This window comes from Harpia harpyja, chromosome 1, assembly GCF_026419915.1.
Source record: "Harpia harpyja isolate bHarHar1 chromosome 1, bHarHar1 primary haplotype, whole genome shotgun sequence".
NCBI lineage: Eukaryota > Metazoa > Chordata > Aves > Accipitriformes > Accipitridae > Harpia > Harpia harpyja.
Window position 1 is genome coordinate 105,897,858 of NC_068940.1, and position 14,370 is coordinate 105,912,227.

Sequence of the window (14,370 nt, forward strand, 5' to 3'; positions counted from 1 at the left end):
GGGTGTGCAAGCAAAGACCAGGCCAGATGAGCTGGCAAATAAGTGAGGTGGCCTTGGAGTGAGCCCGGCTGCACGCCAGCATTGGGACTGCATTATTTTGTTATCAGCCCCTTACCGACTGTCGTGGTTTAACTCTATCCCAGCCAAAACCAGCACACAGGCACATTTATTTTCTGCATGAAGTATCATTGGCAGGATGGCATCAGCTTGTAGCAAACGCCCGAAAGGTCAGAGAACAGCAAACGTCCTCTCCAGAGATGTAAGAATTTCCTTGGTGTTTTCAAATTGTCTTGTCTATAGATCCTTCTTGTATCTGATGAGATCCCCAAAGGGAGCAGAGGTGGGATGTACTGAGCAAGGACAGCAACAGCTCCTTCCCACTTCACGTTTAAGAAAAGGACGGGTCTCGCCAATCTCATTTACCATGTCAGTGGGAGGAGAAGGGAGTTGCAAACACCACTAATAACGTACAGTAGCATTTTTATATATCTGAGTTAGGCATGCATGTGGTCACCTGCCTTTCCGGGGCTGCAGGAGGTTGTGCATTCAAGCCCTGTGTCTTCTGTACAGTTTCTGGGGATAAAAAAAGCTGTCTGTGTGTGTCTGGATTCAACCCGCCGACTGTAACACAGCTGGAGCGTGGGTACATACAGCTGAGCCAGGATCCCCTGCAGCACCAAACCAGCTCCCTGCTTTAACCCAAATCATTGTGTAAGCCCAGAAATTTTGGACTCTGCCTGCTGGCTGGGAACAGGTCTCCCCTCCTGCGAGGGGTGGCTGTCCGGGCTGCAGTGCTTGAGCCTTGGTGGGGGGGTAAGCTCCTGGCATCTCGATGGTCCTCTTCGAGCCCCATGGGCCGATGGTATTCCCCATCCTCTGCAAAGATGCAAGGAGGCTATAAGGAATGGGATGGGGTGATGGGAAGGGGCTAGAAAACCAAAGTGGGGCATGAGAAAACAACCTCAATCCCTTACGAGCTACAGCCACTGCGACCTTATGAGCCCCCAAACATCTCTGTTTTATCCACTGGATCCAATGCAGGATAAAACTTTGCTCTACAAGCTCTGCTTTGCTTTTTTTTCCCTTCAATAATTAGGGGTCTGACAAAATCAGTCTTTACAGAAGTTAAATCACAGCCTTACCTGTGCAGAGGACAGTGAATCGATTTTAACGCTGATGCTAACCTTGGACTTTGGAGATTATGTATGACCGAGGAATGAATCTCAAACATTTTCACGTGTGTCCAAACATCAAAGCCAGATTCTGCTTTGTTCTGCAAAGGACAGGGTTATGTTGTAACTGCATGTTGAGGGCAAACTATCCCGTATTGCCAGACAGGGCATTAGCCCAGACCTTGCGGTGGTGGAAGTTCAGGCAGAAGCTGCCAAGCAGCTGTGGCAGAGCCAAGGAAAACCAAACTACCTGTAACTGCACAAGGCTTGACTCTGACGGTTAATATTCCCATTAACAATTCCAGCACCTTTTCATGACTTCCATGTTCCCTCTATGGCTCTCACCTCTTTTTTGTCACGCGTGGGTTCATTTATTTGCTCTGCTACCAAGAATTCAGCTGGAGCTCTTCCCACATCCCAGCCAATGGTTTGATCTTTGGAAGCTCCAAACCATGCCCAGGAATGCCTCGGGATAGCTGAGCCAGGTCCGAGCTGTAGTGACTTGCTGGCCAAGTGATGTCCTCACTCCAAGGCTCTAGCAAGAGGATTTTTTCTGTGGATGTTTTGCATGAAGGTTGTTCACTGTTAATGCACAGTGTATGTTTGTGGTTATCACTCGTAGGGACCCCAGGTCAGAGTTGAGGGGTGAGGGACGGGTGCTGCACAAACATGGACTGGGCTCGGGAAAAGGATATAAAAATCAGGACAATGACAATGATTCAGCAGAAAAATCTGGCCTTACTTCCTTGTCAGAATGGTTTATTTAACCAAACAGTATTGAGTCTATAAAAGACTTCAGACATGCTCAAATGCATGCAGTTGTGAGAAGCAAAAAAAAAAAAAAAAAAAAAAATCACTTAATTTGAGTCATATACGGAAGAGTGTGAAAGCTCAAAATGAGTTAATCTGCAATTAAGTTTATGCTTAGATGGGTTGTCCCCTGGCACTGAGCTTTCCATCCCAAAATGTACCAGCAAGAGTAAAGAACTAGCCTGTGCCAACAGAAGCCTTACTGGATTTGTAAATGAAGTTAAATTGGAAGGAATCCAAAGTCTTGAAAAGTTTATTGGGGGTAGACCTCATGGCAGTGTCTTTCTTGTGTACTCCTCTATCCCCCAAGAGAACGGAGCGTGGAGTCTGGCCCTAAAACCTTGGTTTTCTCTTCTGTAGTGCATAGTGAAGACAATATTACTTTGATATTCAAAGCTTTACGGTCTACTGAGTCAGTCTCTATTCTCCACAGCACAGTGAAAGCCCCTCTGCTCTCCGTTACAATTCCTGCTCTGCACACTGTGCAAGGGAAGGAGTCATGATACTGCACGCTTCAGGTTTGGAACAATGTGGGTTAAATGTGTTGGAAAAGACCACTCCTGGTTAAAGAGCATCACTTCTAGTATTAAGCTGTAATGCATTAGGAACTGTTTTCCCGCTCTCGTTCCTCTAAGCACAGCCAGATACGGCTCTGAGAAAGCCTCCGTTTACTGCTGCTTGTAAGGAAAACTGAAGAAACTCAGTGGGACCAACAGATACATCATACACTTCAGAGAAACTCAAAGGAACACTGAGGTTATAAGTACAAAGCAATGACACAGCTAACACTAACCATTGCAAAGGAAAGCAGATTCTGAAGGAGAAGGAGGAACATGAAAGTTCAGGATTTTTTTTAAGAATGAAAACACACAGCATTTGCCGGTGACACTGCTGGCACATCTCCTGGTAGATGTGCCTGTGCACTCCCCAGAGAAGAGCAGCCCGGCTTCAAAGTGGCATAGTCTCTTAGTGGTAAAACATCTGCATGTAACAAGGTTGTGGTCACTATTGCATTTGCTGCCTTTACTGTCCGGCGGCCAAGTTATTCCCACAAGTCATAAAAGATGCAGAAATACCCTGCGCCAGGCAGCACACCCTGGTAAAACCGCAGAGAAGCCAGGCAGAACGGGGGAGTGTTTTTGATGAGGAGCAAAGCAAGGCTGCAATGAACCACTCATACCACCACCTCTCGCCTTGAGTGTGCTCAGAAAAGGCTTTCTGCACCAGCCTGTTTTAGCCCCGCTTGTGGGGCAAGCTATACAACCAAATGCTCCGTGTGCCAGCATCCTGGCCGTAGGGAACATCTTTCCTAGAGATGCCCATACAGCAAGTCACAGCTTGGTTTTTTCAAGAGTTGTTTTGTTATGTTTGTTCTTTAACACGTTTTTAAGATAATTGATGCAGATACAGTCAGACAGGTGAGGGGTAACTGTCAGATCCTATGTGATGGGTAACTGTCGTCTAGGTCTAATGGGAGACTTCAGATACATGCCCCAAAAGCCAAGTTTTGTAGTGTTTTCAAACCTTGAAACCTTTGAGGAGCTTGGTCAGCTCTGCAGATGTGGCAGTGCAGATGCCCGTGGAGAGCTGGTGACCCTCCATGGAGCCACACAGCTCACTGAGCGGCGGACTGGGCTCTAAGAGAGCAGGAGCTGGGCTGCCCAAGTGGAGCAGCATACGCAGGGTCAACTTGGGCTGCAGGGAGAACAGTAACTCTTCTCAAAGCTAAGCAAGCTATGGCCTCTTGCAGGTATAGGATGTTCAATTTATCAGTTACTGGAAAACCGCATTGCTGTTACTCTCCCCATACACACCTTGTGCTACAGAGTTGAGCTACGAGGCTGCTTTCACGGAGACTCTCGTTGTTTCTTGTGACTTGGGCTGGAAGGAGCTTCCTCACAGAGTATGAAAAGCCCTGGTTAAAAATCTCCTCTGTGGTACCACTGTCACACACGTAACACACACCTCCTTCCTTCGCAGCCTCTCGTTGCTCCACAGCTAGAATAACCCTCCTCTAGCCCCGTGCTTCATCTTGGGTCAAGAACTTGGCCAGGTAAGCAACGTGCTGAGCCTGGCTGCCAATGGATGCTAGCAGAGTCCCACCACTCCGGCCTTGCGTCTGGCACTTGGCAAAGACATAGGATCACAGGACAAGTCAGGTTGGGAGGGAGCTCGGGAGGTCTCTAAACCAACCTTCTGCTCAAAGCAAGGTCAGCTGTCGGCTCAGGCCAGGTTGCTCAGGGCTTTATGTAGTCGGACCTCTACACCCAAAGCCTGGAGATACATTGCTGTCTAATATCAGCTCCCAAAAAGTGCTTCACACTTCCCTAGTTACCCTTCATAACTGGTCACTGAATTCTTGTGGATTGGAGGCAGGTGAGAAACCCACCAGTCACTCAGACCTTGCTGCGGTGGTCACTGTGGGATGAGCAGTGCAGTAACATCTGAAAGTGTGTCTGGTTATCATGTCCTGGGGCCAGGGGCAGAAAACAGTGCCCGGCATTTGCATGCATGGAGTCTTTCTGACCTCAGGGAAGGATTTGCAAAGCTGCTTGGGGCTGGTAGCTAGTCCCATTCAGAAATGGCTATGGAAATCTCTCCTGGTTCTTCCAGGAAGGGTGCAGCCAAGTGACACACATACTGTCAAGTTACCGTTAGTCAGCTGAGCCATGTTAGGTCTATATTTCTGCTCTTACCTTGTGGCAATGCACGTAATATGGATTAATTTGCTTAGTTACGCTAAATTGCATTCAGGGAGAGCAGTTACCCCAGCTCAGCTGATGCACAGCAACTTGGCAGGACTATTTGGTACCAAACACTCAGTGCAGAAGGGGCGAGGGAGACAATTCATGTCTGTCGCCGCATCCACGTCACTGTGCAATCATGAGGCCGTACTTGGAGCACAGCAGGCCCCTTTTCTTTTCCCGTTCGGTGAGGAAATTCCTCAGTTTGGTGGTGGGGAAGGTAACCAGGGCTTGCTGCCTGTTGTCTAAACCTGTCTCCTGGAGCCACGGGCTCTGAAGGCACTCCGAGGCTGACGGCCTTCCCCTAAAACAGACAAAGGTGAGAAGATCAGTCGCGGATCCGTGCTGGTGAGGAGGCTCCTTGCAAATGGAGAGAAAAAAGGGGCAATAGCCACGATCTGCATCAACTGTGCTATTGGGAGAGCAGACACCATCTTACCAGGGGTTTGCACACAGCGTGCTCTGGAGAAAGGACACCGCTCCCCCGGAGAGACCCGCGTAGCACCGTGTGAGCTTCACTTTACCCTTCCTGGTTGTTCTCAGAAACTCGCAGGCTATGTCGGAGCTGACGGGGTAGTTGGCACTCAACCTGCCCCAAAAGAAGAGAATTGATCAGTGTGAAGGGCATCGCTCAAGATGCTCCTTCTCCCAGGAATTCCCACTCAGCAGTGAGAGGAGGGTCACGACGATGCACAGAAATATCATATGGGAAAACAAAACCTCAAAGGCCGCTGTTCTTCAGCGGGTTTCATGACTTTGGCTGCTTTTCCACTTAGTGTAATTTGAATTTTCTTGGTAAAGTTGGGGCTTTTCAGACGAGGCTGAGTGAGAAACACCAGCAGCTGCTGTGTTACAAAACAGCCTCCTTACTCTATGTGGAGACATCGCTGGGACTGGGCATCCTTGGATGGTGCAGCCAGCTCCGTACCATCCATCACACAGCCTTCTGCAACATTGCCGAGGAGAGGGGGCACAAATGAGGTTAACTCCCTGAGTCAATGCATCTCCCCTGGTTGATGACTCTCAAATTGTACTTCTAAAGCTGCTCGTAGGGCAGGGAATGGCAGACTGACTTACATGATGAAAGCTGTGATTCCGACGGACCAGATATCAGTTTGCGGGAGGGCTCCTTGCTCTGTCAGCAGTTCTGGAGCTAGAAAAGCAAACTGGTGTGAGCCAAGCTCCCCTCCAATGCACTGAGACCAGCACAAAAGCAGTGGGTACTTTTCTGCTTTGCTACCTTCCCAAGAGTGAAGAAGAAAAAGCTTCTAGTATAGGGAGCTGGTTGAGGTAAGACACCCTCGTGGGCGATGACTGCAATGAAACCTGGAGAACATCAGGCCAAATGGCAATAATACTATACCCCTGAGCTCTGGACACGTGGATGCCAGCCAGAGTGGTGTTGGCCATGACCTCTGGCTTTGTCCTTTGTGGTCTGCAAGTGGGACGGCTGTCACCACTGGCTGTTCCCGCAAACTCACGCTGTTACTGGAGGGCAGCACCTGGGAGACTTTGCTTGCTGGGGCCAACTGCTGCCTTGACCAATGGCTCTGTCCGTCCTTCTGTTTACCACACATTGCATACAAAGCCAAGATTGCTGTGGCTGAACTCTGTACTCACCCATGGTTTCAACATAGTCCATGCACTTGTCCATGGTAATAACTTTGTCTTGTGTGTAGAACTGTGCGTTGCCAAAATCCAGGAGTTTCAGCAGGTTGGGCTCAGTGATGATCATGTTTTCAGACCTGAGATCCAAGTGCAGGATGTTGTGTGCATGGAGGTACTCAGTGGCACTGAGGATCTGCCACAAGTAGTCTCGGACCTCCACTTCTGAGTACGATGTCCTGGTAGAAGAAAGGGAATAGAAACCAGAGGTGTCCTTTCTGCATGCCCAAGAGTGCCATTCAATACCCACTATCATCCTCCCCTGGATGTCTAATCCCATGAGGCCCTTGAGAGTCAAGAAGAAACCACTCTATTCATTTAGCAAATCTATTGTATATGGAGAGGCTGGTCCATCCTGTGAGTCAGGTTTACAGATGCAAGAAGTTCAGGAGGTTGTAGAGCTGCACGTCAGAGAAAGCAGTGGTTGTGCAGAAATCGAAACGCAGATTTGATGCCCACCGTTCCCTCTCTTTGAATCAGAGGATTTAAGCAGATACATTTTCTGCCATTGTGAGAAACAATGTGGAGGAGAAATGAGGCTTCCTGAACCACAATAATCTCCTTGTTATGGGAGAGAGGGTTTCATATCAACTCCTGTAGACTGCTTTCAACATCTCAACCGGGTGGCCCTGAATTGTCCCCTACCCCAACCTTGTAGGGAACTTAAGTAATTTCTCTATGTCACAAGAAGTTGCAGAACAAGTGCATCACAAATCCCACGTGCAATGACAGCACACTGGCACAGGTGGAGAGAAATGATCCAGTTTGTCAGGGGAAAGCAATAGGTGTTTTGCTCCCTAGAGCAGCCCTGACTGGAAAACCCTTCCCTCCACTTGTTATTACCGTAATGCCAAAGAGTGGAGTAGCTCTGGTCCCACGCACATCTCCTGGATCAACACTAAGTGCCGCGGGCTGACGTAGGCTCCCTTCAGCTGAGCTATGTTTGTGTGATGAAGCTTCCTCAGGACTTGGTACTCCAGGAGCACAGTTTGCTTGTCCTCTTGCCAGTAAGGGATAATTTTAGCAGCTAAAGTCTTGCCGCTTACTTTTTCCCTGCACTGTCGGACGATGCTGAAACGACCCCTGGTACAAAGGAACACAAAGGCACGTTAAGCTTCTCTGCTACTCCTGGAAGAGCCAGAAGCTTCTGTTCTTTAAAACCACCAGGATCCCATGCTGTGCTTTTCATCCATGCCTGATGTGGAGTTATTGCATCTACTGTCACAGTTTGCACATCCTCCTGTGTCTCTAAATTGTACAGTCACTTTAAACTGCAGGAGTGAGAGCTTAACTCCTTCGGGGAGAGAGAAGGTGGCTTATCCCGTCTCGAGCAAGAGAACTACCACCCCGTTGGCAACAGAAGTTGGTGCCTGTCTTGTAGGCAGAGAAAGTGGGATCCCAACCCCCTGTCTGAAACTGGTAGCTGCAAAAGTTGATGAAGCGATGAGAGGAGCCTTTGTTAGCCTTCGGCTCACTTCACAATATACTAAGGGGCTGTCCTGGTGCCCAGCACAGACCCTTTTGCTCTCCCAGAAAATCCGCACCTGAATCCTACCAAACCAAGTGAAGATCGCTCAGCCAGTGATCTCAGGTTTATATGTATTGCTGTGGAGGTGATTTCAACAAAACACCGTGACATTGCATGAGCAGTGCATTTATAAAAGTGACTTTTCTAAACTCCAGCCACACGTGGTGTTTCCCTCTGTCTGGTTGAGTGCTCGGGTGGATTCATTACCTTTTGATCTCTGTTTGGAAGGCGTAGGTCTGGTAGGTTGGGAAAGGCTCGGATGGCGTGATTATTTCGCTCTCTTCTTCAGTAGCAGCTGATGGGAAGTTCTGCATTGCAGCATGAAGCTCTGCAGAGAAAAAGCAACAGGATTACATGGGAAAACACCTCTGTCTGGAAACTGGAGCCTCTCTGAGCCACCCTTCGCTATGTATGAACAACGAGAAAGGCGACAGCAGAGCTTTCTCCAGACAAGTCTGCAGGTTGTCCCCCAGCTGTGGCACCCAAGGCTATTTGAATGCCACAGATTCTGGACTGTCCACCCAGTAATTCCCTGGTGTGACCACTCCAGACTCCGAGGTGGATTGTATGTTGTGTGCTGTGATATCAGTCATCTCAGCCACTGGTTCTCACCTTCTCACATAACAAGTCATCAGGACATGGTAAGACACCGACAAACAATTAGAAACTTCTTTTAGTTGGGTATTTCAGGGCAGCAGCTGAAACTTATTGCTCTGGTTGTGGCATGTTGTTGTGTCTGAGTGCTCCCTAAAATATTAAAGCATGCCTTGACACGTTAAAGCATCTGCTTGGAAATGCTGGGCACATTGAGATATGTTAATGAATCCCAGGCCAAGGGAAAGCAGAGGATTTAGGGTGAGTTAAAAATATCTCTGTGAACTGATTTTTACAGAATAATCCCCTCCACTGGGAGGAAATTCCAGTTAGACCATCCTTCCACTTCTTGGCAGAAAGGATATATTTGTTGCGCGGTTATGGATTTCTTAATTTTAAAAACATGTGAATAGTACAAAGTATTCTAACAGGTGAAGAAAATAGTAAATCGAGCTTTCTTTACTTCAGAGACAAAATACAGCTGAAAAATGCACCACAGTAGGACGATAATTCCCAGTAGCAAACACCAGAACACATTAATTAACTACTGAACTTAGGACTGAGTCCGTAACAAAGAGCACGTCCAGGGTTTTCACCAGTGGCAGATCTATACCAACAGATCAATGCCTCCAGTGACACATTCATTGTCCCAGACCTGTTTCCTCATGATCTCACATCAAAAACTGAGTGTGTCATCAGTGGATAATCTACAGTTTCCAGATTTTTTATTATTACATTTTTATATATATTTACATATTATTTATATTTACATATTGTTATTATTTTATTATGTATTTGTTGTATATTTACGCATATTCCCCTAACTGTGTCCAGAATTAGAAAATAATTTGCTTTTGAATAAGAGAGCCAAAGAGGAGGAAGCCCTAAACCACCCTGAGCCAAGTGGAATTGGTCTTGATTCACTTGCTCTTGACTTCTGGACCCGGATCCAAAAGGGTGCAATTGTTTTGATGCAGGAAAAACACAGTGCTTTCTTGGCATTTGATCTTACCCATTTGATCCTTGCCAGTGATTTTTACTTCGGCAGATGGGTCGCTGTAAGGGCCCATTCCTGCTTTACTGGTGCAGGCTATCCTGAAGCAGTAGATAAACCCCTTGGAGAGATTTTTGACGTGGTAGCAGCAGTCAGCGATGTCAGAAGCAAGAGTCGTCCACTCCCCATCTTCACCGAGGAAAGACAGAAAAGAGATTAGAACTCATTTAAGATGGTCACACTGGGGGCGAGGGTGTTGAGTTTTGGGGTTTTGTTGTGGTTTTTTTTCGTCAGCTTTACTTATGTGCTGGGAATATGGAGAAACAGCGGAATCTCATAGAGTGAAGGAAAAACTGACTTGCTATGGCCAACTTTAGTGCCTGGTGCCGCTCGCTGTACATGTGCCAAAGTCATCTTCTCTGAAATCAGCTGGTTTATATCTAATCAGTCCAAGGTATGGCAATACTGTTTCAGAGGAATGGTGAAACTTTCCCTTGTAGTTTCTGTTTATCTAATTCATGCCACCAATCTTCTAAAGCAAATATACACCAAGAACTCCAAACAAAAGCCTAGAAAAATCACTGTTTTTTCTCTTTTGGCCCTGTCTCGACTCCAATTGAAACCATAAGGTGCAGGATTTCAGAACAGAACTATGCACTAACACCCTCCTAGCAAACCCACTGTTTGAAACTTTGGCAGGTTTACTCAGCTTTTACGATAATTTCTTAGGGAACCGAGATTGTAGGTGTGTTATGGACTCATTATTCATGGGACTAAGGTGTGAAGTAGAAAATCAGCAGCAAACATTTAGTGATCATTCATTTTACAAGATGCTCTATCCCATACTTTGCCATTGTTGCTGTGCTCAAGGTTAAACACAACTCCCTGAGACTGCCTGAGATTAAATCCATCCTTTCATTCAAATAAACACTGGTAGAGAGCCTCAAACCATAGGAAAACCAGTAATTCACCACCCAAAACAAAGGTATCAATGGCTTGCGGGCTACTGGTTGAATTAAGGTGTGTGTATGTGTAAGAAGGAGCAGATATAGCTTAGAAACAGAGAAAAGTGTCTGCAGAAGCAGCGTGCAAAAGCCTACTGTCAAATAATGGACAAACCAAGGAATTTTTTTCTGATTATCTTAATCCTCATGTGTTCAGGAAAGCAGGACTTTGCATGTTCCTGCCAAATACACAGAATGCAGTGGAAGATTGTAGATGCTGTTTCCTGTTTTTCTTCCTAATTGGAACAACTTGTGTTTGTATCCTCCCCAAAGTCTTGCTTACAGTTGTGTCAAAATGAATAACAATAAAGTAAGTTGTGTTGGAGGAAAGGTGACTGACACCAGCTCCAGAGTGAAAAGGCAGAAAGCTGCTGCCCATGCTCATCCAGAAAGGAGTGCACGTGTGTTTGAAGAATTAAAAGAAGGAACATGGAGCAGTCGAATCCAAAGGGATGTGCATGTGTGACTGCAGTAGAAATTACTATCAGACATAGCATTCATAGTAATAACAGCAAAAGCAGTCCCAAGAGAGATGGGCTTGGGGATTTGATTCAAAGCTCGTGCAATTAAACAAGAAAACATCCACTGATTTCATCAGGCTCTGGACCAAGCCTTGGAAGAGAACATCAAAGGGATGATGCAGTTTTGCCAAACTTTTGTCATCTTGTCCCGGCTGTTTGCCCTAAGCTTCCTGCCTAATCAATGGAAAAAGAAAGCATGGCTGTTTAGCATAGGATGAATTGCCTTTTTGATAGATCATCCTTCCCCCCAGACTGTACAGGAAGCCTGGGTATAGGATGATATTGTCTGCTGATGGTTGTTGCTGGGCATTATTAGTGTATAATGTTGTCAGAACTGTAATTTGAGAGGCTTACTCAGGACTGCGTATCTGGCACCAGCCATCCATATTCTTCTGTAGCTCTTCACTTTTTGGTTACAGCTTCCATGTGACCTAGTTTGATTCACACTTTAAGAAAGCCTTTGTATGAGTATGCATATTCCAGGCTGATTTAGCCAGCACAACATCTAACTTTTAGATGGCTAAATGATAGCTATATGAATTTCATTCCTAACTCTAAACTAGGGACCTAAAATCAGGCTGTTTCTGCATAAAAATAAAATATCCAGCTGGTGAAGAGATCACACAAATCGAGATGTTCCCTGCAAGGCGTAAGGGCAGCATTCCACACTTTACCTTCGCTCTTGCACTGGACAGTGTAATGGACGGGGGTGTTGGTTTCCACAGGTTTCCAGACCACCTGGGCTCCATCCTCGTAGACCTCCACGATGTCAGGGGGTGGAGGGCTGGGAGGAAGCTCTGTCGAGAGGAGACACAAAAACCAGTGACTGTTAACAATAGTACTGCTGTGATATGTACCTCTACACCCAGCATTTCTCAGTTACGGATATTCTTTTTATACATATATATAAAAATGTATATGGTTTTTTAATATATATAAATATATATATATATATACACACCCCCCTAGTGGAACAGCAATTTAACCATGCCTAATTTAAACTCAGTATTAAGATTTTGAAGTCTTGTTCTAGAACCACATGGTTACTGGAGTGGCTCTGAATTCAGGAGAGAGACTAAATAGTGAAGAAGAGGGAAAAACCCCTGCAAAATACACCACACTACCAGACAGCAAGGGCTGTGGCTGTGGACCAGACCAGGCAAAGGAGAGATTGTCCTCTGAACCTATCTGCAGAAATCTCACCTCACAGGTATTTACAGCTCACATTTTTGGGCAGAAGTACTTGTAATACCTACTTCTGTAGCAGCTACTTGTCTTACCTGCTTTTCTTATGACACAAGAGGTGGATGCTGAGCCCAGGGAGTTTGTGGCCACACAGGTGTAAATACCAAAATCATCAGCACTAACAGAGAGAATAGTTAATAGCTGGAAGTTTTTGAGCGTGGCTGAAATGAGGATCCGGCTGCTGCTGTGGACAGCTATCCCATCTGAAAAGCAGAAGATAGGAGAGATAAGTACCCTGCAAGTTTATACCAAGGGGTCTAAACCCCTCCTTGCACCCCTGTCCCAAAGGTTAGGGACTCCCCAGAGGGATGTCACCTCGGAACCAGTTGATGTGCAGGGAGGAGTGAGCCGCCGTCCGGCACGACAGCGTCACGCACTGTCCGATGGCAGCAGCCTGATCGATGAGCTCCTCAATGAACGAAGGTGCTGCAAAGAAGAGGAGAAGCAGTGATTCAGAGTGGCCGGGGGGGGGGGCTATGTGAAAAATAAGTGCATGCAGGTCATCAGAAAGCATTTTTAATCGGTTCAAGAAAACTTCTGCTTCATTGTCTGGCATTCCTTTGACCACCGGTTGGAGAATCCCCCGGGCATTAAGCACACAGGTGCAGGAGCCCCGTTCAGCCCCATGGATGCAGTGTGACTGCTCATACATGATAATCCAGGTGGATCTTGGAAGGTCCATGGGGAACACCTGCATTGCCCAGCTCTGCTGGTACAGCTAAGGCAGCAGAACAGCTCAGAGGAGAGAGAGAACATGTCACACCAAGAGTTTTCCTCTGGCCTAGCTTAAACGTGGGGGGAAAACTAAATGATGGTATTTCAAGGACGAGGGGATGAGATCAAGACAACACAAGAAGAGAGAAGAAAAGATAAAAGATATCAAAAGAGGAAAAAAAACATAGAGCCTCAAATCTGCTGCTGTCTCCATGGGAAAGGGGGAGCTCAGGTTTTCTTCTGTGTTTCTCCAGGTTTTTTTCTCTGCAGTGCCCAGGAGCGGCCAGCCTCACACGCCTGCCCTTCCCAGTGCTTGGCTGGGCTCAGCTGAATACTGGGGCATTAACCTGACCTCAGAAAATGCTCCTGCTAGAGTCAAGGGAAAACTTGGCTGGGCAAATGCAAGTTCAGCTTTGCTGGCACGCCCCACCATTTTTCATTTCACAGCTCTATAGCAGCATGTCTGGCCCTTACGCATGCATGCAGGATTGAAGTGCAGGAATTCACAATTCCTTGCTTTTGCCATCCCACCCTTGGATACTCCATTTATTCTCTTTCTAGCTTACACGTAGATTTTATTCCTTTGCAGTGGCTTCCCTGAATGGCTCCAATTTGGAAGCAATGCCAGGTCAAGACAGTTTTAGCAAGGACATAGTCATGATGCAAACAGAGGAACTGGCCTCACACAGCACTGTCATATTTATTAGTGACCCTTCATGATAAAACTACCTAACTGATGACTTATGCAATAGCAATACCTTTCTCCTTTGGCATGAGGCTTGAGAACTTGAATGAAGAGAGCGCTGATTTCCTCTTCAGAGATCCTTCAGCCCCTGTTAACAGCTCTTTTTCTACTGCCTCGCTTCCCAGCTCACCAAACTCTGTTTTGAAGAAAGGATGAGAAGTCATTCAAGGCCATCCTTCTCCCTGTGGCATCCATTTACAGCAGACAGTTCTGCGGTTCGCACGTAAATAGCTCAGCAGTCACAGGTTTCCTTATTAACGAGCCTTCAGTCAACAGGGAAGGCTGTGACCGCTATTACAAACAGAATGAAGTCCTGGAAGAACGGGGCATATCTAGGGATGGCAGAGAAGAAAGGACAGATTCTGTTGTTCAGGGTCATCAACTTAGGCAGCCAGGGTGACTTCATGAACTTCTCCCAGTCACTTAAGCTTCAAAGATTTGCCATGGTCAGATGATAACTGCAGAAGAAACTGCAGCAAAGCAAGCATCATCCAGCCCTGATCTGCTTTTGTGCAAACTTAGGCAGGGGAATTTAAGCCACTTCCATCAGCAGATTAACCCAGCTGATTCTGCACTAAAGTGAGCCAGTAACAGAGAGCTAGTGGTGGAGCTGAAGACAGCTAATTTCATAACC

At 46.6% G+C, this 14,370-nt stretch overlaps 1 protein-coding gene across 15 annotated transcripts in view; it reads right to left on the reverse strand.

The window, feature by feature from the left end:
- Positions 1–1,902: 1,902 nt before the first annotated feature.
- The window catches only part of OBSCN (obscurin, cytoskeletal calmodulin and titin-interacting RhoGEF), a 194,269-nt gene continuing 181,801 nt past the window's right edge, over positions 1,903–14,370 (reverse strand). For all 15 annotated transcript variants that reach the window (XM_052808313.1, XM_052808371.1, XM_052808303.1 and 12 more), the window contains 11 exons: positions 13,750–13,872; positions 12,593–12,703; positions 12,313–12,480; positions 11,707–11,829; positions 9,526–9,696; positions 8,127–8,247; positions 7,235–7,474; positions 6,347–6,570; positions 5,804–5,879; positions 5,166–5,315; positions 1,903–5,030 (listed from right to left, as the gene is read on the reverse strand). In XM_052808313.1, coding sequence (XP_052664273.1) covers positions 4,853–5,030; positions 5,166–5,315; positions 5,804–5,879; positions 6,347–6,570; positions 7,235–7,474; positions 8,127–8,247; positions 9,526–9,696; positions 11,707–11,829; positions 12,313–12,480; positions 12,593–12,703; positions 13,750–13,872 — 1,685 coding nt within the window. In that variant the 3' untranslated portion in view covers positions 1,903–4,852. The remainder of the gene's footprint in view (positions 5,031–5,165; positions 5,316–5,803; positions 5,880–6,346; positions 6,571–7,234; positions 7,475–8,126; positions 8,248–9,525; positions 9,697–11,706; positions 11,830–12,312; positions 12,481–12,592; positions 12,704–13,749; positions 13,873–14,370) is intronic.